General features: G+C 32.5%; 3 protein-coding genes across 3 annotated transcripts; 1 reads left to right on the top strand and 2 right to left on the bottom strand.

The window, feature by feature from the left end:
• The first annotated feature begins 9344 nt into the window (after positions 1 to 9344).
• Positions 9345 to 12042, top strand: LOC127104929 (protein MAIN-LIKE 1). The gene is made up of 4 exons (XM_051042068.1): positions 9345 to 9411; positions 10469 to 10761; positions 10847 to 11329; positions 11983 to 12042. Exons 1-4 carry the CDS (start codon positions 9345 to 9347, stop codon positions 12040 to 12042), a joined length of 903 nt encoding a protein of 300 aa, XP_050898025.1.
• Positions 12043 to 12263: 221 nt separating this feature from the next.
• On the bottom strand, positions 12264 to 15060 carry LOC127107598 (uncharacterized). The gene is made up of 2 exons (XM_051044890.1): positions 12595 to 15060; positions 12264 to 12505 (listed from the first exon to the last, which is right to left on the bottom strand). Exons 1-2 carry the CDS (start codon positions 13804 to 13806, stop codon positions 12365 to 12367), a joined length of 1353 nt encoding a protein of 450 aa, XP_050900847.1. The 5' UTR covers positions 13807 to 15060; the 3' UTR covers positions 12264 to 12364.
• Positions 15061 to 19643: 4583 nt separating this feature from the next.
• Positions 19644 to 22296, bottom strand: LOC127107596 (peptide deformylase 1A, chloroplastic). Its single transcript, XM_051044889.1, has 4 exons — positions 21789 to 22296; positions 20960 to 21049; positions 20786 to 20853; positions 19644 to 20041 (listed from the first exon to the last, which is right to left on the bottom strand). The coding sequence occupies exons 1-4, from the start codon at positions 22173 to 22175 to the stop codon at positions 19801 to 19803; spliced, it is 786 nt and encodes a 261-aa protein (XP_050900846.1). The 5' UTR covers positions 22176 to 22296; the 3' UTR covers positions 19644 to 19800.
• Between the last annotated feature and the right edge of the window lie 660 nt (positions 22297 to 22956).

The raw sequence follows: 22956 nt of genomic DNA, 5'->3' as shown, positions 1-22956 counted from the left end.
GATTTATTTTCCGCTCTGATACCAGAGCGTCTTCTTCATGCATCGTCGTCCTTTGAGGACGAAAGACTTCCGGGGGAGTATGGCTACCATTTCCTCATTCAAGACTGGGGGGAGGAGTCATGTGTCTTTGGTGACGGCGAGTCGATCTTGGGATTTATCCTTGTTGTGTCGCTGCTCCGATGGAAGTTAGCTAAAGAATGGTATCTTGGTTTCTTTGGGAGGCCACGTCCTGCACATTACTATTCTTTGGACTGACATGTTATAGGGTCTCTTCAATCTTGATTAGCCATTATGCTAAGACTCGTGAGTTTTGTTATTGCACCATGTTATAAATAATTATTCAGCATATCATTTTCTCCTTGTACGCCAAAGTTATCTTGTAAGAGTTGAAGGGTGGGAAGCATTTCATATATAGGTATCATAGATAGTGCAGAAGTCGGTGTGAAGGTTCGTCTAGATGAAATTGTTGTATGGATCTGAAGAACATAATTTTTTGGAATATTCCTTGACCGACTCTCGGTGAAGCGGAATCTTGTTGTGAGATATTGGATAGGGATGCTACTAAGACAAGATTGTTCTCTGTTTGAGGAAGAGAAGGTGGATCCTTGATAGCTTCAGCACTTGTAATGGTGGCTTGCCATTGAACGAATAATCGAGTGGCTTTCGATGCCACCATGATGGATGAATATGAATGAGATATGTAGGAAAGAATATTGAAACTCGAGGAGGAAGATCGAGAAATGGAGATTTGAAGTTCTAAGATAAGAGATCTGGATCTCTATATTAGAGGAGGTTTGAACATGGATATTCGTGGGAATCGGATTTGGATTCCCACATATGGCGCCACTGTTCCATGGTGAAACCAGAATTGTTCGGTGAGTTGATGAAGTAGGCTTACTACGGTGTACTTTAGCTTTCAGTGTGGTTGAGAGGTGTTGATCTGCAATGTTAGAACTTCAACATCCAAGTTAGTGAGAGAATGAGAATTGATGTAAGAGTAAGAATGAATTTGAATACCTTAGAATGACACACTTTCAGATTAAATAAGGTGGAATGAAGCATTGATCGTAGTCAACCGTCATATTGATCTGAATAACTATTAATGCTCTTAAAGGCGGAATTACCTATTTAAAATATAATGAAGGTCTACATATTCTTCACACGTGCTTCCCTTGCTTTATAATTGGACATTTTGTCTTTAGACCTTGTGGACCATCGATAACACTTACCATTTTGTTTCCTTTTCTCCTCTCATATTGGTTTTTATGTAAAAAAGAAAAGAATATTATATATATATATATATATATATATATATATATATATATATATATATATATATATATATATATATATATATATATATATATATATATAGAGGGTTTGTTTGCCATTTTTTTTTGTTATGATTAATTTTCCAATTATGCTGCCAACAAAAATCAAACACACAACCTTCTCATCAAGAGTCAAACACATTACCATTACACCACAAACGCTTCATGTTAATTTGTTTCATCATATATTTAATATACCGTGTATAATTACAGTAGATTAATAAATTACTAAAACTTAGTTGAAATTTTTTTCACTTAGTTTTAAAATAATGTATAATTACATTAGATTAATTTGTTTCATCTCTATATATTTGTCTTAATTATTTTCACTTAGAACTTTTATACCTATTTTAAAATTTTAAATTAACTAAATATATATTTAATTTTATTTTATTATTGTTTTAAAATATATAAGTTAAGAATATTATTTAATATTTGCATTTTAATTTCTTAAGAGTACAATCGCAATTTTATATTATAACATTAAATATAAAATGTAGATAATATTCATTCGACATATCAAATATGAACGTAGATAGTTAAAATATTTATGTTTATTTAAAATTCATTATAATTAAATTAAATAAAATATATCTTTTTTATTTTATAAAAATAAATGTTTAATAAAAAAGAGTATTGTATAAAAGAATATTTTAATTTTATAAAAATAAATATTAAATAAAATAATGGATGAAACATAATTATAAAAATATTAAATAAAATAATGGATGAAACATAGTGTAAAATAAAATTAAACATTAAATAAAATAATGGATGAAATATAATTATTTAAATAGTGTAAAATAAACATTAAATAAAATAATGGATGAAACATAATTATGAAAATATTAAATAAAATAATGGATGAAACATAATTAGTTAAAATATTTAATGGATGAAACATAATGGATGAAATCCATTATTTTATTTAATATTATAACATAATTATATTAAATATTTTAACTAATTATGTTTCAAGTAATTATGTTTCATCCATTAAATATTTTAACTAATTATGTTTCATCCATTATTTTATTTAATATTTTCATAATTATGTTTCATCCATTATTTTATTTAATGTTTATTTTACACTATTTAAATAATTATGAAAATAATTATATTTCATCCATTATTTTATTTAATGTTTATTTTTATTTTACACTATATTTTTACACTATGTTTCATTCATTATTTTATTTAATATTTTCATAATTATGTTTCACCCATTATTTTATTTAATGTTTATTTTTATAAAATTAAAATATTCTTTTATACAATACTCTTTTTTATTAAACAATTATTTTTATAAAATAAAAAATATATATTTTATTTAATTTTATTATAATGAATTTTAAATAAACATAAATATTTTAACTATCTACGTTCATATTTGATATGTCGAATGGATATTATCTATATTTTATATTTAACGTTATAATATAAATCTACGATTGTACTCTTAAGAAATTAAAATGCAAATATTAAAACAATGATAAAATAAAGTTAAATATATATTTAGTTAATTTAAAATTTTAAAATAGGTATAAAAGTTCTAAGTGAAAATAATTAAGACAAATATATAGAGATGAAACAAATTAATCTAATGTAATTATACATTATCTTAAAACTAAGTGGAAAAAATTTCAACTAAATTTTAATAATTTATTAATCTACTGTAATTATACACGGTATATTAAATATATGATGAAATAAATTAACCTGAAGCGTTTGTGGTGTAATGGTAATGTGTTTGACTCTTGATGAGAAGGTTCTATATTCAATTCTTGTTTGATCCAAAGTGGATATATGGACTGATTATATATAAATTTTGGATATTTTTTAAGTATATTTAAATTTTGACTTGTAGTTAGTTTAACTGATTAAAACGTGAGGGTTAAATTCATAGATTCACGAGTTTGTCTGTCACTTTCTACAAAATACTTTTAAAACTAACTATATTTTTATCTCTTATAGTTTTGTCCATTATAAAATTTACCGGGAAAAAAATATAGTTACCAAACACATAAATACTACAAATTATTAGTTTGAAGTATATATTAAAAAAATTCTTTAACATTTTTGTGATTAATAATATTTACAATTTATGAATTTTTATTTTAAATAATCAACAATAATAATTTTTTAATTGATTTTTTTTTTGTATTAATATTTTTTAAAAACTTAACAAAAATTTATTTATTTATGTTCTTAGACACTCATATCACAATCCGTGAATAATTGCGAATCAATCAATTTTGACGGTTAATATTAGAATTTGTATAAAAGAAGTTAAATTGGATAGGTTTGACTTATAACATATAATTCAGTTTTTTCAGAAAATTGGAATCGAATCGAAGTTAAAATAATCAAACCGTTATATTTAGTTAGGAAATCAAACCATATTGTTCAAACAGATTTAGAATCAAACCGATATTGAAACCGAATTAAATCGAAATTGAAATTGAACCGAATTGAAAATGAAAAAAATACTAAAAGAGGTTTTAAATTAAAAAAGTATTTAAAAATAATTTAATAAATGGTTTGATTTGGAAAAATTAATTTTTAACGGTTTAGTACAGTTTAAAATTTCGATACGGTATATCAACCTAATAACTTTGATTCAATTTAATTATGAATAAACTGAAATGATTCGATTCAATTTAAATACATTTTCATATAATTTGATTCGGTTTGATTCAATTTTATTATTGAAATATAGCATAAACAATCCTACAAATATTACTTGGCAGCATTTATTTAATTTATATTATGCATTTATTTAATTTATATTGGCCTATTCAAATTTTACTTTTGACTTATATGCGTTGATTCACAAAAATGATTTACCTCTTCAAATTTATTTAACCTATTCAAATTTTAATTTTGACTCTGATATGCGTTGATTAAAATAAATGGTTAAACAAAAATGAAGTTTCTCTAATTTTAGATTTTCCTTGAATCATTTGGTGACACACTATTTGCCTAATTATTGGTCATAAAAACAAAGATTTGCTTGTCCTTAAAACTCTTACATGTTATAGAGAACTATTGAACAAATAAAAACAATTGGTGATACAACTCAACATATAAAAACAAACCATTAAGATCAAATTGTATATATAAGTTATAACGATTCAGTGTAGGTAGTGCAAAATCTCATCTAATATAATTGATTTGAAAGTTGAACAAATAATTTATCCAAATCAAAATGTTTCCATAGTGTAGGTACTATAATTGCACCGAAAGATCTTCTTGTGTGGCATGATTGAAATCCCCACGAATTAGTACTATAATTCCATAAGAATAAAGACGTAAATGATGGAGGAAGAACCAAGACAATAAGACAGGAAAGGTGGAGGAAGAATCAAGGCAATAAGACACTAATATATGGTTTTAAATCTCATCAACTTCAATGTTTAGTTGAAAGTAGATGTGCCAAGTCTAGTCATTATTGACAGATATTAATTACTATGATTCACTACATCCATTTATCAATCAAGTAATCACATATTTTCAAATTTAATATTTTGAAAAGTGAAAAATTAACATTGTTGCTAGCTTATCCATTCAAAGTTGTTGGAATTTGGAAGCGGTGTACATAGACAATGAAGGAGTAATGATATTTATCTTAATGTGAAATCAAAAGAGTTTTTGATTAAGAGCTGACAAAAGGTTCAATAAGAATGATCTAATATAAAATACAATCTATAGTTCTGTCTATTAGATTGACGAACTATTGTACCACATTTATCTCGATCATTAGAGACTATTTAACAGTCTCCCGCGTCAACCACCTTATTCACCGAAGACGGTTCTAGTTGTCGTCCATATATAAGTGTGTCTTTGCGTCACACCAAGATATGACTCATTGTACACTTTGCGAGTTTCACCTCTCTAACTTTATTGATTTGAGTGTTTGAATGTTAACCTTACATGTACACCTCCCTCTCCATCTTCTAGAGACTCTCACCACCGTACCAGAGAACTTTCATGATGGACTTCGCCAACAATTCACCAATTTCTTATTCCACATCAGATTAATAATGCGATATGTGTGAATTGTTTCTTGATTCTCACGAAATTCCACTTTAAACTTCTTAAATTTCGCCGTATACATCTTTGAAACCGTTTAATAATCGATCATATCACCGTTCATTTTCATAATTGTTGGCAATGGCACCTTCTAAAGCAACTCGGTCAGTCACTCAACGCAATGATGTCTCTGCGACAGACGCCTATCCGAGTTTGACACTTCTTCTCGTGTTATCTTGGAGTAAGGTTCTTCAAAAAAAAGGTCTTTCGTCTATGCTCCTTGTCTGGGAACATTACTCAGGGTAAAAGTCTAAGAACATTCTCGTCACCAAACAATGGTGGGGCTTTCACATATGATCACCTTTAGGCCGAAGATAACTTTTTTTCTAGGTTGCTCAAGCAAAAGTACCGTTAAAGGTTTAAGATCTTAAAGGTCGTCTCTAAGGGAAGTCACCTCGGAGGTGGTGCAATAACGAGAGAGTACTTCTGAATGCCTTCTTCATCTGAGTCGCAATGTTTAAGCATATCATCTTATCTGCAAAATAAAATATGATATTGTGAATATTAATAGTTACTCTTGCTAGAAAAATGATAAACACCCAGAAGATTCAAGAGATCTCCGCACTTACCAAAAATATTCCTATTCTCTTCTTTAGTAGCCACCTCAAATAGCGAACGAGTTTTGATGTATCACTTGAGGATTTTTTTTTTTTTTTGATATTTTGAAGATAACAAACCCTTGTATAAATATAATTTAAGATTATGATCTTATTTGCTATTTGATATGTGTTATTGAATATAAATAAATAACACATTCATTCATTCGCATTCAATATATTATACTATAGTATAATGATTCTTAAAAGAATAATATTCCTTAACATGAAATAAGAAGAAAGAATATAATATAGGATGCAAAAGTCGAAGATACAAATCCAAGAACACAAATCCGATGATAGAAGTGTCAAGGAAAAAAGTGACAAGAATACAAATAAGAGGATACATAAGTTACTTGAGCACCAAATAACATAAAAGATATTTAAAAGTGATTTGACTTGACAGTATGCATTTTATGTCATAGGATACAAATGAATAGTAAAAAGTATTCAAAGAATAGTACTAGTTGTCTTTTTAAATTACTAATTTCAAGAAAGATGATTTTCATGGATAGATTCATATATAACAAGTTGCAACGGTTTCTTCATCCAAATTTCATTTATAAAAGGAACACTTCCTTATTGTTGAAGAAAATATTGTACATAAAAAGGAGAGAAAAAAATCATTAAACTCTTCAAAAACGTATACATATTATCTTTTTTATAAAAAAATCATCGCACCTCAAGAATCCTAAACACATTTCATTAAAGATGTTTCTACAAATCTCTTACTAGCAATATGGTGAAGTTTTAATCAATCTTTAATCCAAATAAAATTATATATCCTCAAGTAATACAAAATCCTATTCATTACATTGTAAGTTTACTAAAATCATATTAATCAATTTCTCGTGACATTTCTAATAACTTCAATTGAAATCAGAATACTGCCTCTAAATTTAGATCCGGAAAAAATTTCAAAACCAACAAAATGTATACATATAACTGAATCATTAAGTTGACAACTACGAGTCACTACGAAAAAATACATTTACTTTTATTGAATTATCATGTAGCATATATTGTTCTATCGTGTAAATATATTAAGTTACTACTTAACCTTATTTCTACGAAGTCATCAACCATAAATAATATAAAAGAAAAATAAAAATTAAACCTATGAACATATAAGGCACATGTTATATGTTTCCTTTATGCTCCACGTCTCATTACAACCAGCATAATATTTCAGCAACAAGAATAATGTAGAAACAATTAAAAACGCAGACAAAGAAAAGGAAAGAACCACTGGTGGCAGTGGTAGTGCGGTGAGATGAAAATATATATATATATATATATATATATATATATATATATATATATATATATATATATATATATATATATATATATATATATATAGTTGCAGTGCAGGGATGGTGTGGATGAACTCAGATTTGTGGCGGTTTTGATTTTTGCAGCACTGGCTTTTATGTTTCGCGCATCGGTGGCGATTCCGTTTTGTTTTCTATTTTACCCGTGATGATGTGTTGTTATTGCAGGAGGAGGATTGTTGCTTATTTGTTATTTGTTGATGTGTTTGGTTGAGGATTGGTGTAAATGAATGTGCTTTTATGTTCATGGCGTTGAGAGTTGTTGGTGGAGGCTTTTTTTAAGAGTTTTGGGGATTTGTATCTTTCAGAAGAAAACACAATGTGAAGGAGAAAACAATTTGAAGATGGATATGCTTCAATGGGTATGCACATAGGCTGTCAGATTAGGATTCATCATTATTATTGGAGTTCGGATCGGAGGTCAGATTCTGGTTCTTATCGGAGGTCAGATTCTGGTTCTGAAAAAACAAGTATTTGTTACAATGATATCTTGAAGTTGAAATTTGATGTCACCAGATCGAGGAAATGTGAATGTTCTTTTAAGTTGTGTGACTACCTCAAGGCAAATGTTACATGGACATTTAATATAATTTGTGGTATTCATAACCATGGTCATCCAATTGTATGTTGTCTAATTCTAAAGAGAAGAAAATTGTTTATGACATAACATTGAACATGATTCATACCAAAAACATATTATCCATTTTGAAATTGATGGTATTACTTCTATTGAGATGACTTTTTCAATTGGGTTTTCATTTTTGGAAAGTGAAAAAAAAGTATAATGTTACATGTGCTTTAGAAATGTGTCTAAATATGTTGAAAGACCAAGAAAACATGTCATGTATAATTGTCACTGATCGCGATAATGCACTGATGAATTCAGTTGCAAAAGTGTTTCCTATATCATATGCTTTACTGTGTAGGTATTATCTAACAAATAAATGTGAGAGATAGACTTAAGCATGTGGTAGGGACCAAAGAAATCAAAGGTGAAGACAGGAATATGGTGAAACCTAGTGTGATATTGGAAAGCATAATTGATTCCTACAATGTTATAATAAATTTTTCTACTGAGGAATTATATGATGAATCTATCATACATTTCATATGGATGTGTGGCATATCCAAATTTTTTGAAATATGTGAAAGCATAATTTTAGACCAGATGAACGAGAAGATTGTTTGTGTTTCGATCAATTTTGAAAAACTACAACTAATAGAGTTGAATTTGATATTGTATCATTGAAGAATTGCTTGAGAAATAGTAAAACTGATTTGTGTAAGGGTTTGGAATCGATGAACCAAATTATTCAAATCAACATAACAAGAAACAAACATCATTTGGTTGCAGCATCACAGAATTATAACATAAATCCATATACAAAACAAATGTATTCATAGTTGGTTTGCAGTATATCCCAAGCGGGATTGAACTTTTTTTATCACGAATATGTGTGAGCAGAGAAAACATGTCTAGATAACTTCAATTGTGTTTGTACATTTAGAAGAACATACGGTCTTTTGTATCCTTGTTTAATTTCCAAGAAGATGAGAGTTGATAAAATCTTACGTATGGATGAGGTTTACACGCACTACAAAAGGCTTCGATTTTAATATAATGGTATGGTAAAAGAGAGTAAATCAACTATATTTACTATGAAAAATGGTAGGTAAGTAAAGAGAGATTTTTGAAAACTAATTATAACATTAAAATGCACATCAAGGATGAGCTGCGAAAGATAGCCTACCCAAAAACCACAAATATGAAACCACCTGCAAAATCGGAAAAAACAAAAGATGCTCCTAAGAAGTTCAAAGCAACACCAAGTGGCAATTCAAGAAAGTGATATTCGGCCTATTTTGAGCAAGTCAATTAACTTTTTCTAGACTTTCCAAGTTCATAGTCTAAAAGAAGTTCATTTAAAGGTGCTCGCATTAGCAAACCACCGTCTTCACCATCTTTATCACCTTTACCGTCTTTACCAAAAATGATACACATTGAAGAGATGCAGGTTTTTATGCACAAATACATTGATCGGCTTGTAGATGTTAAAGGTAATAGTAACTACGGCTATCGCATTGTTTTAGCTTCGCTGGGTTAGGGAGAGGAAAATCATACATTTGTCCACCAGCATCTTATCAAAGAGAAAGCTCATAAGGAATCATGCAAAAAAATAAACGGGAAAAAAGAACAATACGATAAAGTTAATGAATCTCTTATTCCTTATATTAGTAATGCAGCATCAGAGGAAAAATGGTTGTGTTTCTCTAAAATGGATCATCTTATAGCAAGTGCATATAATAGGGTGTGTATCGATTTAACAATATATGACTTTTCAGAAATATTTTTTCTACTTTGAAGTGGTACACCTCAAAATCCAGTAGGACACATTATGTGTATTGTGTGGCTTTCAAAATCACAATATTTTATTCAAGATTTTTTGAAAGCATGATCTCTTATACCACAAACATCCCTTGAATGCACATCTTATTCCACAAAAGAAGCTGAAACTTGGCCAAACATTTATTGGATATGGTGGAAGAGTTTACAAAGTTGAGAACCATTAAAAGATAATGGAATTAGGAAAACTCAATAAAGGAACCATCCATAGATGTAGATTTAGCTGGTGACACATCTTTTGATACATTTTAGTTTTATCTTACAATGTATTTAAGTGGTGACATAATGTTGTATGTAATGTTAGTTTGTTATTTTCACCGATGTAATCTTGACACATTTTGATGTGGAAAATTTTACCCTATACCCCTACAATTGTACCCATACCCTTACATTAAAAAAAATTTGACCAAAATACCCTCATATAAATAGGGTATATTTACCATTTCAAAATTTTTTTACCATTTTCGTTGAAGACTTCAGGAGAAGACAAATTTTTGGCGTTTTTGCACTGTATACCGGAACACTTAAGAGTAAGTCTTCCGGTTTGGAAATTTGTACACCGGAACACTTCTCTAAAGAGTTCCGGTTTGTTGTCTTTAATGGACACTGAACCGGAAGTCTTTTAGAGAGTCTTCCGGTTTGTATACTTGTATACCGGAACACTTTCTTCAAGACTTCCGGTTTGGTTGATGTATACCGGAACTCTTTAAGAAAGTGTTCCGGAAGGCTTTTTGGTTTTTTTGCTAACCGGAACTCTTCTTGGAAGTGTTCCGGTACGTTTTTTTTTTTTTTTTTTTTTAATTTTAATTATTTTTTTTAACATTATTTTTGCAGTGGTTCGAAGAAGAGGTGCAGATGGCCGGATTCCAGTCCGCACGTTAGACCGGGGTGCATCTTCATCTGCAGCTGCAGCTGAGCCGACTGGATATCCAGGAGGGTCGTACGATACGTCTCTTTTGGTGAAGTACGAGCATCATGTTGCTCGACATATATGGTTCGGTGAGGTAAGTAAACGGGCTATATTTGAAAATGAATAATAGTTGAATATTTTATAATTTGTTTTCTAATATGTGTTTTAATTGTTTTTAGGAAAGAGGACCAAAGAAAGAGTTGAAGGTTGCCGGACATGGACTGAAGTTGAATTCTAGGGTTCCATTGGCTCTTCCACCACAGATGGAGAGTTGGGTATCTAGATCCGGTTTAGCTTCACTGCAGAGAACGAGTCTGAACAAGATAGACACAAATCTTGTCTCTGCATTTGTGGAAAGATGGCATCTAGAGACATCTTCATTTCACATGCCGTTTGGTGAAATGAGCATTACTTTAGATGATGTCGCATGTCTACTTCACTTGCCCATTAGGGGTATCTTTTGGAGTCCTCAGGATGTGACTGAAGAGCTAGCTGTTGAACTTGCTGTTGACTACCTAGGAGTGTCACAGGGTCAGGCACAGTCACATGTTCGGAGCTGCAGGGGGTCGTATTACAAGTTGGAGTGGTTATATGATATATTCGTACATCATAGGGCTGCTTCCAACTGGGCATATGCGACTAGAGCATATCTATTGATGTTGGTGGGTTCCACCATATTTGCTGATAAGACCTTTACACTTGTAGAGGCACGATACTTCCTCCTGTTTAGGGACTTGGATGGATGTTCAGGATATAGTTGGGGAGCAGCTGCACTAGTTACCCTCTACCGATATCTTGGAGATGCGTCCATGTACAGTTGCAAACAGCTAGGTGGATATCCTACTCTCCTACAGGTATATAATTTAATTTTGTTAATTAAGTGTTGGATTCATTTTATAAAATATTGTAACTTAATTTGTTTTATTTATTATGTTTTTATTTTGTAACAATGTTGGATTCACGAGTATTTTCCAACTGTTGGAAAAAGAGGGGAGAATTGGAATCCTGCTGGAAACTGTGGTCTTCCCCGAGCGATGAGATGGTCGTATAGACAGGGAGTCCTGAAGGTCGATGATTTACGACCTATTTTGGACGAGCTGACACCTACCGACGTCATCTGGCGACCATTTGAGGATCATAGAGCATGGCGTGTATTTGATGAGATATGTCTTTACAGGGGTTGTTTGAAGTGGGGTGAAACAGTTGTTCCATACTTGCCTGATAGATGTTTACGTCAGTTCGGGTATAGGCAGTATGTTCCATCCCCACCTCTGGATTGTATGATGGCGACGGATATTGATGTTGATTGGATCAGTTACCATCAGAGTATTGTCGATGTGATCGGTTCATCTTCCGTGGCCACCACTCCATCTGAGGTAGTAGACGGTTATCTGGAGTGGTATTATCGTGTTTCCCATCCACAGTTGGTCCCTCCCCATCGTGACGCTCCTAGAGAGGTACCCGTTCCTGTATATGACGTCGGGCCATCTGATCCTGATTGGGCTCGTGTGTCTACATTGATTCGTCGCTATCTGAGACAGGTTAATGCTGAAGAGGAAGATCCACAGTTTTCTGATTTATTTGAAGCTTTGCATATTTCTCGTTCACATTGATTATATGTATTAAGCTTTGAATATAATAGACATAATAATATAGATTTCATGTTTTGATTACATATTTATGTTTTGATTACATAATCATGCTAATACAGGTGTAAGTAATTGCCAATGTTGCATACGTCCTGCAAATCCTAGCATCCAAGTAGTTGCTATATGAGAACGAAATTTCTTCCAATCTAATGTGACCGGTGGCAATGGAAACCCCTCTTTCATGTTAACCTGATAAAGTAAAATAATTAAAAGATTAAGTCATATAACATAAAATATTAACTGAAATAATTAAAATATTTAGACATATAAATACGTACCTGAACCCAATGATTCTGGTTAACAAAACCAATGCAATAAATAGAGACATTTGGTGAATGTGAACTTGTCATCGGAAAGAAAGTGATGCACGGATTGCCTAAACAGACAAGTACAACATTATAACGATTCGCTATCAAGTAACCCATATCTGGTAGACTCATCCATTTTTCAGGTGGCTGTGAACCAAACGATTCTATCATCAAAGATTCTCTCATAGCTGACAACCGATTAGAAAATAACTTGTCATACAAAGTTGACCTATCCTTGTCTATTAATTCCAACCCCAACTCTCTGCGAACCATTGACCAACCATCCTCACCATATCCATGCAACGATGCAATGACTCTAAATCCACAATTACCATCTGATTCAACATTAACTACATCTTCAATGTATGACCTAATATGATTAGGAAATTGAACAATGAATTGTGGTTGCTTCTTTGATAATTTGATCTTCTTCGAAGTCTGTGATGGTTGAGATTGCCTTTGTGAAGATTGAGATGCCTTATCAACATACTCATGATACGAAGGGTCCCTATAAACATCATAATCTGCTGGTTTTTTCCCTTTCTTCTTCACTCCTCCTTTGGTTTTTATTTTCTCAGGTGGTGGACACAATGTTGTCATTGTTGGGTATGCTAGTTCACATACCCTACTCCTTAATGCCCTTTTCCCAATAACATCTAATGACCTAAATCGTCTCCACAACTCATCCATTGCAGCCGTCATATCCACCTCTGATCCATCATCTTCACCTATCTCTAACTCAACTTCCATAGTTAGTTTCCTCCAATGAACATGAACAGCATCAATGGGTATCGGTATACCACCTACTCTGTATCTTCCTAACTCACAAGCACAAGGTAACCCATAAGATGTTCTAAGAGTACAACCACATATTTGCCTGTTAGTTCCAACATAATCAACTCTCAATAACTCTTCAGCAATACGTCTCAAAGCAGCTCGAGATACGGAACCACGCAAATAACCATAAAAGGGACTTACGTGCGTGTGCTCAACTTCGTAAAAACTCTTTTGAAATGAAGCTCTAATGTTTCCCAGTTGTAACCTCAAGTTGTTATTCATGGCTTCCCAACATTTGACCATGTCACCTATACTGTTTCCTAACATCTGCTTTAACTTCCAATGAGCAGATTCAACCCTAAAAATATCAGATATAAAAAATATCAGATATTCAAAATAACACATAAAAAAACATAAAAATAATATCAGATATAAAAATAACACATACAAAATTATAAGACGTACCGATTAGTCGTTGTGTTACCCAAATGTAGGACTCGATTAATCCATGCTCCAACAAATCTATGCCTATGTGGAGTCAACCATGTGTCTTTCACATAATTAATAAATCCACTATAATCAACACATGCTTGCTCAAGTTGATGCAACCGCTGACCATACTCAACCTCATCACTAGCCCAGACAACTTCCATCCATAATGTGTCTATCGTCTTTTGCAGGTCATTCACCACATGTTGTTTGCATTTGGCACCAACGTTTTTGTTAATGTGAAATCTACATAGCAAATTAATCGAGTTGGGAAACACAACTTCAATTGCTTTCATCAAAGCAAGATCTCTATCTGTCAAAATCACTTGTGGACACATGTCTTTCTTCACAAACAACTCTTTTAATTTCTCCAGTACCCAGCAAAAATTCTCTGTTTGCTCAGACTCCATATACGCAAATCCAACAGCAAAAGTCAACTCAGTCGATGTCATGCCAACAATTTCAAACAAAGGTTGTCTATATTTGTTTGTCTTGTAGGTGCTATCCATAACTAACACAATCGGAAATATATTCAACAACTTAACTGAATCAGGATGTGCCCAAAATATCTCTTTCACCACTTCCGAGTCATCCTGTTTTCTACTCCAATACACATATCATGCATCCTCAATAAGCTTAAACAAATGTTGTATCTCACTCCTTGGACCTCTTATCTCTTTTTCTATCACACTCTTATGCTTGTATACTTGTGTAATCCGAGTGACATTCTCAGGAAACTTGTCTTGCAAGGAAAGCAAAATGTTTCTAGGTGCTACATGTCTCTTTGCCAAATCTGCGACATGTTGCTTCTCATCTGTGGTCAACCTACCAATAAACGAATGACCTTCTAATCTATCAGGTAAACCATGATTATGTAACCCACATTTTACATCAATCTTCCAACCAGATCCATCTTTCGCCGGAGTCGACCTGATTTTAAATGGACATCCACATTTCTTGGAAGCACTTTATCACAACCAAATATTATTTTGTTACTTCTCCCTCTCTTCCCCGTTTCAGTATCTGAACGACTGATAATAACAGTTACTTTATTGTCGATTCCAACCTTTTTAATCCATCTGATAACCTCTTCTCGTGTACCAAATCTTTCCGTCGTCATAAACGCATCAGTAGTATCTACACATATTTTGGGAAGATTTTCCATTTCTGTAAAAAAAAAAAAAAAAAAAAAAAAAATTAAAAAAAAAAAAAACGTACCGGAAGACTTTAGGAAAGACTTCCGGAACACACATAATGCATACCGGAACTCTTTGGAGAAGAGTTCCGGTATGCAAATTTTTTTGAAATTTTTTTTTATATGAACCGGAACACTTTCCTTAAGTGTTCCGGTTTGTTTTTTTTTGTGTTCCGGAAGTCTTTCCTAAAGTCTTCCGGTTTGGAAAAATACATACCGGAAGTCTTCTCCAAAGAGTTCCGGTGCGAGGGGTGTGAAAGTGTAATTTTTGCAATTTTCAACAGAATGGTAAAAATGAAATGGTAAATTGGTTAAAACCAATTAAGGGTAAAATGGGAATTTTTAAATTTTAGTAGGGGTATGGGATTAATTGTAGGGGTACAAGGTAAAATTTTCTTTGATGTGTTTTAATGTTACAATATTAAATTTTATAAATATTAGACTTAATATTTTGTACGTCATAAAGCTAGTTTTGTCTATTTGTTAAAACAGACTTTGTAATTTGGACTCTGTAAGGGTGAATTCGAATTTCAAAATCTGGAGAAACCTCATATATGTTCTAAAATTGGGGTGAATTTGGGATTAAATATCCGAACAAGCCCTTTTTTAGTGTTATTACGTACATAATAGGGTGAGTTCGAAAATTAAAATTCATATTCACCTTTAAGACATGATTGTTTTTTTATGGTGTATATTCATCTAAAATTTGTATAAATATGCCTCGTATCTTGTTAACAAAAACACATTATAATGGAGAGAAAAAATATTAGTATACACATTTGTTTACGTAAACGGTATGACGCCTACTTTTGAATTTAGGATCACATAGGATACCCCTCTTGTAGGTCTGAAATCCAAATTGGAGAATCTCTTGCCCTACACAGATAATCAAAGAGTGGTTAAGGTCGAGTATCGTTTACTCTCGTTGATAAAGGGAAGACCAAGTTTAGTTAGTTTGAGTTGAAGACGGATGCAAATGTAAGCGTTATGTAGAGTATATTTCATTGTTACATAACTAAGGGTCCAATCGAGGTGGATGCGACAACGGAAAGATCAACCAACGATATTCTAAAGATGTTGAAATATCCATAATCATTTGTTCATGATGAAATATCATGTTAGATTTTTGTTAACAAATATCTATGTTATGTTATGTATTTTTTTTGTGTAATAACAAATATCCATATTAAGTTATGCTTTTCTTCATACTCTATCTAAAAATGTTTATGTTTTTTGTGATAACAAAGTATAATCCAGATTTTGAAATCTGGACAAACCCTGTGACTTTAATTTTGCCTGATTCTAAGATTGTGTTTGGTGTGGTGTGTTGAGGCGTGTCTGAATTCCAATTTTTGTATGTTGTTAATCCATATTTCAAAATCTGAATACATAGTTACCTATGATTTTTCTTGTTTTCATAGAGAAATTGTTGCGTATTTGGCACGTCTGGATTTCAAAATCTGAAATATAAAGATATATTTTGAATTTTGCTAGGGGGTGTGAGAAAGACATAGGGTGTTACGAGTAACCCAATAGAGATTATAACAAAGTTATTCATATAATGGCTCGATTAGCTATTAGTAGAGGGGATTGCTTATTGCACCCTTAGTGGTGCTCATGCACCCTTGTAAAAAAATCAAAAATGTCTATATAATTCGGAGATGCATTTCCGAACGCACTCATCCACACCTCATCCATTCGTAAGTGAGGCACACCCTCATTTTGCCAAAAATTAGTACAGAGATGCATCTCCCTAACAATTACGAAAATATATGGGTTTTTAGTCATATACGCACCAAACATTTCTCATTCCTTATATCCAGCAAAACATACCAAAATCTCTTCTCAAGTCACTTCTCTAATACCTTTAAATCCATCATTTCTCAAGTCATTGCTCAAATGTTTCTACTCCATTCAATCCAAGTACTTAATCAATCACTACTAAACATGCATTCAACCTAAGTGCTTTCGCTACACATTTGGTAAGTTTTTTTATTTCCTCTTTTTTTTTAATTTTCTCTAAATGCATTACTAAATAGGTACATTAGGTTGTTTAAGGTACATACTATATAGGTAGTTACGCTCATAGTTATGTAGTTTATTGAGACATGTGTTTTCTGCCATTTTTGTGTTCCCTGCGTTTTCTGCCATTTTTGTGTTTTCTGTGTTTTAGGAAACTACGAAAGTTCACTTCCGTAATTTGTATGAATTTGATTTTTCAAAAATACGGAAGTGCACTTCCGTATTTTATCTGCATTTTTTATTTTGATTTCTTTCATCTGGGTTTGATTTTTTTATGTTTTGTTTGGTTTAATTATAGGTAACATGACTTACAACCAAGAACGATTAAGACACGATAGAGTATCCCATCATACATTTGTTTGCGGAAAGAGATCCTGACCCTTGCGAACATCGGTTGGTGTCAGTTCATTTGATGCAGAAGTGTCTACTCGTTGTTGCCCCATAAGCTCCACCAGTCCAGGTTGTTGCACCTGTTGTCAATGTTATCATTCCTAAGGAATTTGGAGGAGGCTCATGTGACACTTCACTACTCCCTTTATTTACAAACCATGTTGCTAGGCACGTACGGGACAGAGAGGTGAAATTTATTTGTATTTATTCTTTGAAACATGTGTTATAATATTCAAACTTTCTAACGATGATGTATTTTTTGCAGTATTGTGATGCTTTAAAATGCATAAGCCATGGTAGGAAGATTGTGAGGCTGCAACAGCCAGAAGAGCAATGGTTTATGCATGAATGATTATATTGTTATTAACAATGGTATGTTGTTAACTTTCGTTGAGAGATGGTACTCAGAGATGTCGTTTTTTCATCGTTCACATGGTGAGATGTCCGTCACATTGGATGATGTGTCATCCTTCCTACATCTTCTAATTAGGGACAAATTATTAGACCACTCTAAAATGACCACACCTGATGCACTGGAAATGATAGTGACCTATTTGGGAGCTAACCAAGAGGATGACCTAAAGGAGCTGGAAGACACTATAGGGTGTCATGCTAGATTTGAATTTCTAGAGAAGTTGTATATATACAATGATTTGAATTTCTAGAGAAGTTGTATATATACAACATGGTTGCGGCAATGGAGGCTAATGGTGATGATGCACAGATTATGCATCATAGAGCATATGCATGAGGTCATACCTCATGTATTTGGTTGGCACGTGCATACTTGTGAACAAAAGTTCTTATTTTGTAGATGTATTTTACCTTAGATACTTTGTTGACTTCGACCGAATTCATGAGTACGATTGTGGGGACGCTTGTTTGGTTTGCTTGTACTCGAAGTTAGCTAAAGGTTTTCTTTAAGTTGCATGTTGTTTACGATAATATATTTGCACCTTTGTTGTTACTAATATTTCATAACATTTGCGTTACGCCATTACTAATATTTCATTTGTACAATTTTCAGGTATGGATCCTCCATCATTTTCCATGCATCTCCGATTGGTCATATGTTGATGACTACTCTGAGGATCAGCCACATGGTTGCACATTCGTCCCGCTTAGAAAGAGTTAGGCGGTCGAGCCCTTTAAAGTGCTTATTGATCGCATTGCAGTAGATGATATATGTTATACATAGTATGACGATCTCCATCATATGCGTCCTTTGGATGACATTGTCATCTACACTTGATGATTGGCGTGTGAGTCACGCCTAATGTATCCACATCTGCCCTGCCCGAGCATGTATGTTCCTCCCACTATGGTTCGCTGAGACGTTAATGTGATGTATGATGATTTCTATAATAATCTGGTACCAAAGGACGTACAAAGTGTGTCATATCCTCACCAATGGAGTAGTGCATTCAACTACATCCAATTGTATTTAAGAGTATCACATCTTTACATGACACTAGATGCTCGCGGAGATCCACCTAGGTCAGCTCATCAAGAGATATTATAGGATAAGCACTTGTAATATAATGTCGTATATAAAGTGCATACAAAAGTATCCTTTCAAAATAGTGAAAGACAACTTTGAGTATTTATAGGATGACTCTTCAAGACCAAGGGTAAGAAGAAGAACCCTTTAGAAAACTCAATAGGGTTTGATTATGTAGTTTTTCTTTTTAAATTGTCTATTGGGCAAATAAGGATATTCTTAGTAATATTTTTCAATTTGATCAAAAACAGAAAAATAAGTGAAAAAATGTCTAGGTTGGTCTACACGATAAACTAATGCTTGCAAATCACAGCATACACCTTTAACATCCAACGACAATAATCCTTGATTGCATCTTTTCAAAATTTCATTAACATAGTCATCTAGCAGTTCGCTTTTGACATGAAAACATCAGGTTTTGTAATTGAAAAATGACTTGAATCATTTTTGGCAGGCCGAATTTGCAGGAGTATTTAAATCTTTTACCATTTGAAATTTTGACAAAAAGTGAATCAAATGATAAAAGACCTAAATACCCCTACAAATAATTCTAATGCCAAAAATTCTTCAAAACATTATTGTTTTTGAAAATATTTTTCTGACAGATTGGAGCATTGTTGGACTGCTGCTTTAATAGTTCAAAACTGTAACAATGACCGGCTCACTCTCATACATTATAATGAAATGACAAAATTCTTCTTTAAAAATTTAGGATCTACAAATGTAAAATTCTTACTAACATGCACAAGAAACCTGTGTTGATGATTTTATCGGAGGCAGCAGCAGAGTCGCAAAACCTGTTTTACCAAGGGCCAAGTTTCGGGCACCCTTGAGCAAGAGGCAGATCCAAGTTTTCTACGGTCCTGAAAGTTCTAGGTACCATCTTATCGACATATAGAGTTCCCTCCAAGTGATCACATTCATGTTGCAAAACCCGGGCCTGCCAACCAGAAGCAGTTATTTTAATCGGTTCGCCATTACGATCCAAACCTGTAACTTCAACGTCAAGGTATCGCTCCACCACAGCTCTAAATCCATCAACACTGCAAAATGCCATAACAATTAAACATGTTCATGGCGCCATGGATTGAAGGACTGTCAATATTGTTATTTCACACAGTATTTCTACATAAAAAATAATAATAATAAACAAAAACTATACTGTTCAGAATTGATCAAATCAGCATTTCAGTCCCTCGACTTTATGAAATAGCAAATTTGTCGCTTATATTAAAGAATGTCAATCAATTGAATCTCTCTTTAGTAAACATCAATCAAAACCAATCAAAGATCGATACATTGACTGGAATAGTCTCATGCTACATCAACACAAGCATAGAACCTTTAAAATCGTGGAGCTAAATTTGGGAAAAAATACTTTAGGAGTCATGTTCAAGCATTATACTCATGGTACTTCACTACTAACAAAGTATACTTTAAAAATGCTTATAGTTTTAAATTTCTAACACCATTTATTTCCTTGCTCCATATGTTCAATTCTGGGCATGAAGGGGTGTGTTAAGAGTCTCACATCGAACAATATTTGGCTTGAACATGTGCTTATAAGTGAGGGTAATCCTCACCCTACAAATCGGTTTTGTATGGTTGAGTTAGACTCAACTACATTTCTTAACAAATGCCAACCAAGAGGGTATCAGCAAGTTGAGAAAACTTGTATGTGGAAGAAACAATTAGCACTCTCTAGCCATTAGGCAAAGAATAATAACCACATTGGCATATCAGCTTTGAAGAACATGATTAAATGGAAAGGACAAATATTGACAAACCTCAAACACCCTTCAAAAAATAGGGCAGTCTTGTTGCTCTTATTCTTCAGTTTGGGATTCAGGATCACCTGCAACAAAGGATCCATTGAAATACTTATTAAAGTAATGAACCTTTAAGACAAAAGTACATATTCACCGTGAATAATCTCCTTTTCTCAGCATATATGAACATACCAAAAGATCAAAAGGTCTTCTATCTTGAGCTTTGGTCTCTTCCTTTGGTGCATAACTAATATACTCTTTGGTATCTTCCAAAACAATTATCTGCATACATGAAAAGACAAAGTTCAAACTCACTTTCAAATTATAGGAACTGAAAACTTTTCAAGTTAGAGTGAAAGTGAGTTCCACAACTTCACTTTCAATTTTATAAGCAAGTGTTCCTAGAGGCCAGAGACCAGTAACAGAAAGGTTCATTCATCAATCCAAAGTCATAAGGTGATGGAGGCACAATTCACCTCCATCTTCCAGTCCCATATTCGATCCACACCACAGATCATTCTTTGCCGTTGGATGCCATCCAACGGCTCCCGTATACCACTCCGGAAAACAAGGAGATTTCTAATCACCCCTCATATATAAGGGATCACGCGCAAGACCCGAGATATGTTCTAACTAACCATAATTTACTCTCACTATTTTTCACAACTTGAGATATGTTCTAACCATAATTTACTCTCACACTACTTTTCACGACTTGAGATATGTTCTAACCATAATTTACCCTCACACTACTTTTCACTCGGGAACTAACTTTGGCGTTGGAGCGCTAACATTGCATGTCAGCCCTCTCTCCACCGCATCAAGGCATCATTACACATTTCTGGTTCCACAACAGAACAAACAAGCAATCAAAAAGTACTTCCATTCTACATTCTCATCCTTAACAAAACAAGTACACCCTTAATCTATTAAGCAAGAGCAAGTGAAACAAGATAAACCCACAAAATTGAAAAAAAGGTATAAATCATAAACCACAAAATTCATCAAAAACGTAACTAACCCTAGAAGGAATTCCAATCTGTGGAGCAGCTAACCCAACACCAGGAGCTTTCCTCATGACCCTAATCATATCATCAATAATTTTCTGCACCTTCTCAGACTTAATCTCACTAGGATCAACTTCTTGAGCAGGCTCATGAAGAACAGGGTCACCAGCTTTAACAGTATCAGGCAAATTCATCTTCTTGTTGTTATTGTCCTTTGTAAGACCCAAAAACCAACCTGCTCTTGTTCTGACAGTAGCAGTTTGAGAAGATGATAAGGTTAAACTCAATTGTGGGTTTGAAATGGATGATAATGGGGTTGGTGATTGGTGTGTAAAGAGAGTTTTTTTGGTGATAGATAGTGGAAGCATACACCGTAGGTGTAAGGCTTCAATGGCCTTCATTTTTCTTTCTCTCTTTCTGAAAATCCTCAACGCGAATGAGGGGTTGAGTGTTTATGGGTTGTGTTGTTTTTTTTTCTTCTTACCTTAATTTCAATTCAAAAGGCCACCTCAACATCAAAAACTCAATTCAAAATAATTTTTTCAATAAAAGATATTTAAGATAGAATTTAACTGAAGATACATCAAAAAAAAATTATTATGCTCTAGTAATTGAAAAATATCTCATCAGTCTCATTATAAATATTTTACTTAAATTATACATGATTTTAAAAAAAATGATTAGATATATTAGTTTTAATAATAAAGTTTATATTATTTATTAAAAATATATTTATTATAATTTTTGGAGTTGTTGAAAAGAATAAAAAATTAATAAATAGAGATATAATAGTAAAAGAAATATTATATTGATATTCTAAAAAAATATTTATTTTAAGATATAAAAAGGGAGAGTAAAAGATATATCATTTGTATTAATATTGTTTTTATCTTATATATTTAGGAAAGTGGAAGGGAAAATGAAATTAGTCATTTACTCTTGTTACCACAAGCTGCCACCTCATCTTCTCTAGTACTCTCATTTTTATTTTTTCCTCTCTATTACTCAACCAAATTTAAATATTTACAAAAACACGTTTTTCAAGATATTTGCGGTACAATTTACGCAATTATGAATCTAAAAGTAATCTGAATAGAAGAAAAAAAGTATGTCGGTTGACGTTTAAAAATAAAATCAAAACAAATTAATGTGATTTTGTTCGGTTCAGTTTTTAAAAAAAAA

This window comes from Lathyrus oleraceus, chromosome 7, assembly GCF_024323335.1.
Source record: "Lathyrus oleraceus cultivar Zhongwan6 chromosome 7, CAAS_Psat_ZW6_1.0, whole genome shotgun sequence".
Lineage (NCBI taxonomy): Eukaryota > Viridiplantae > Streptophyta > Magnoliopsida > Fabales > Fabaceae > Lathyrus > Lathyrus oleraceus.
The sequence above is the reverse complement of the archived record's forward strand: the minus strand, read 5'-3'. Positions and strand labels throughout refer to the sequence as shown.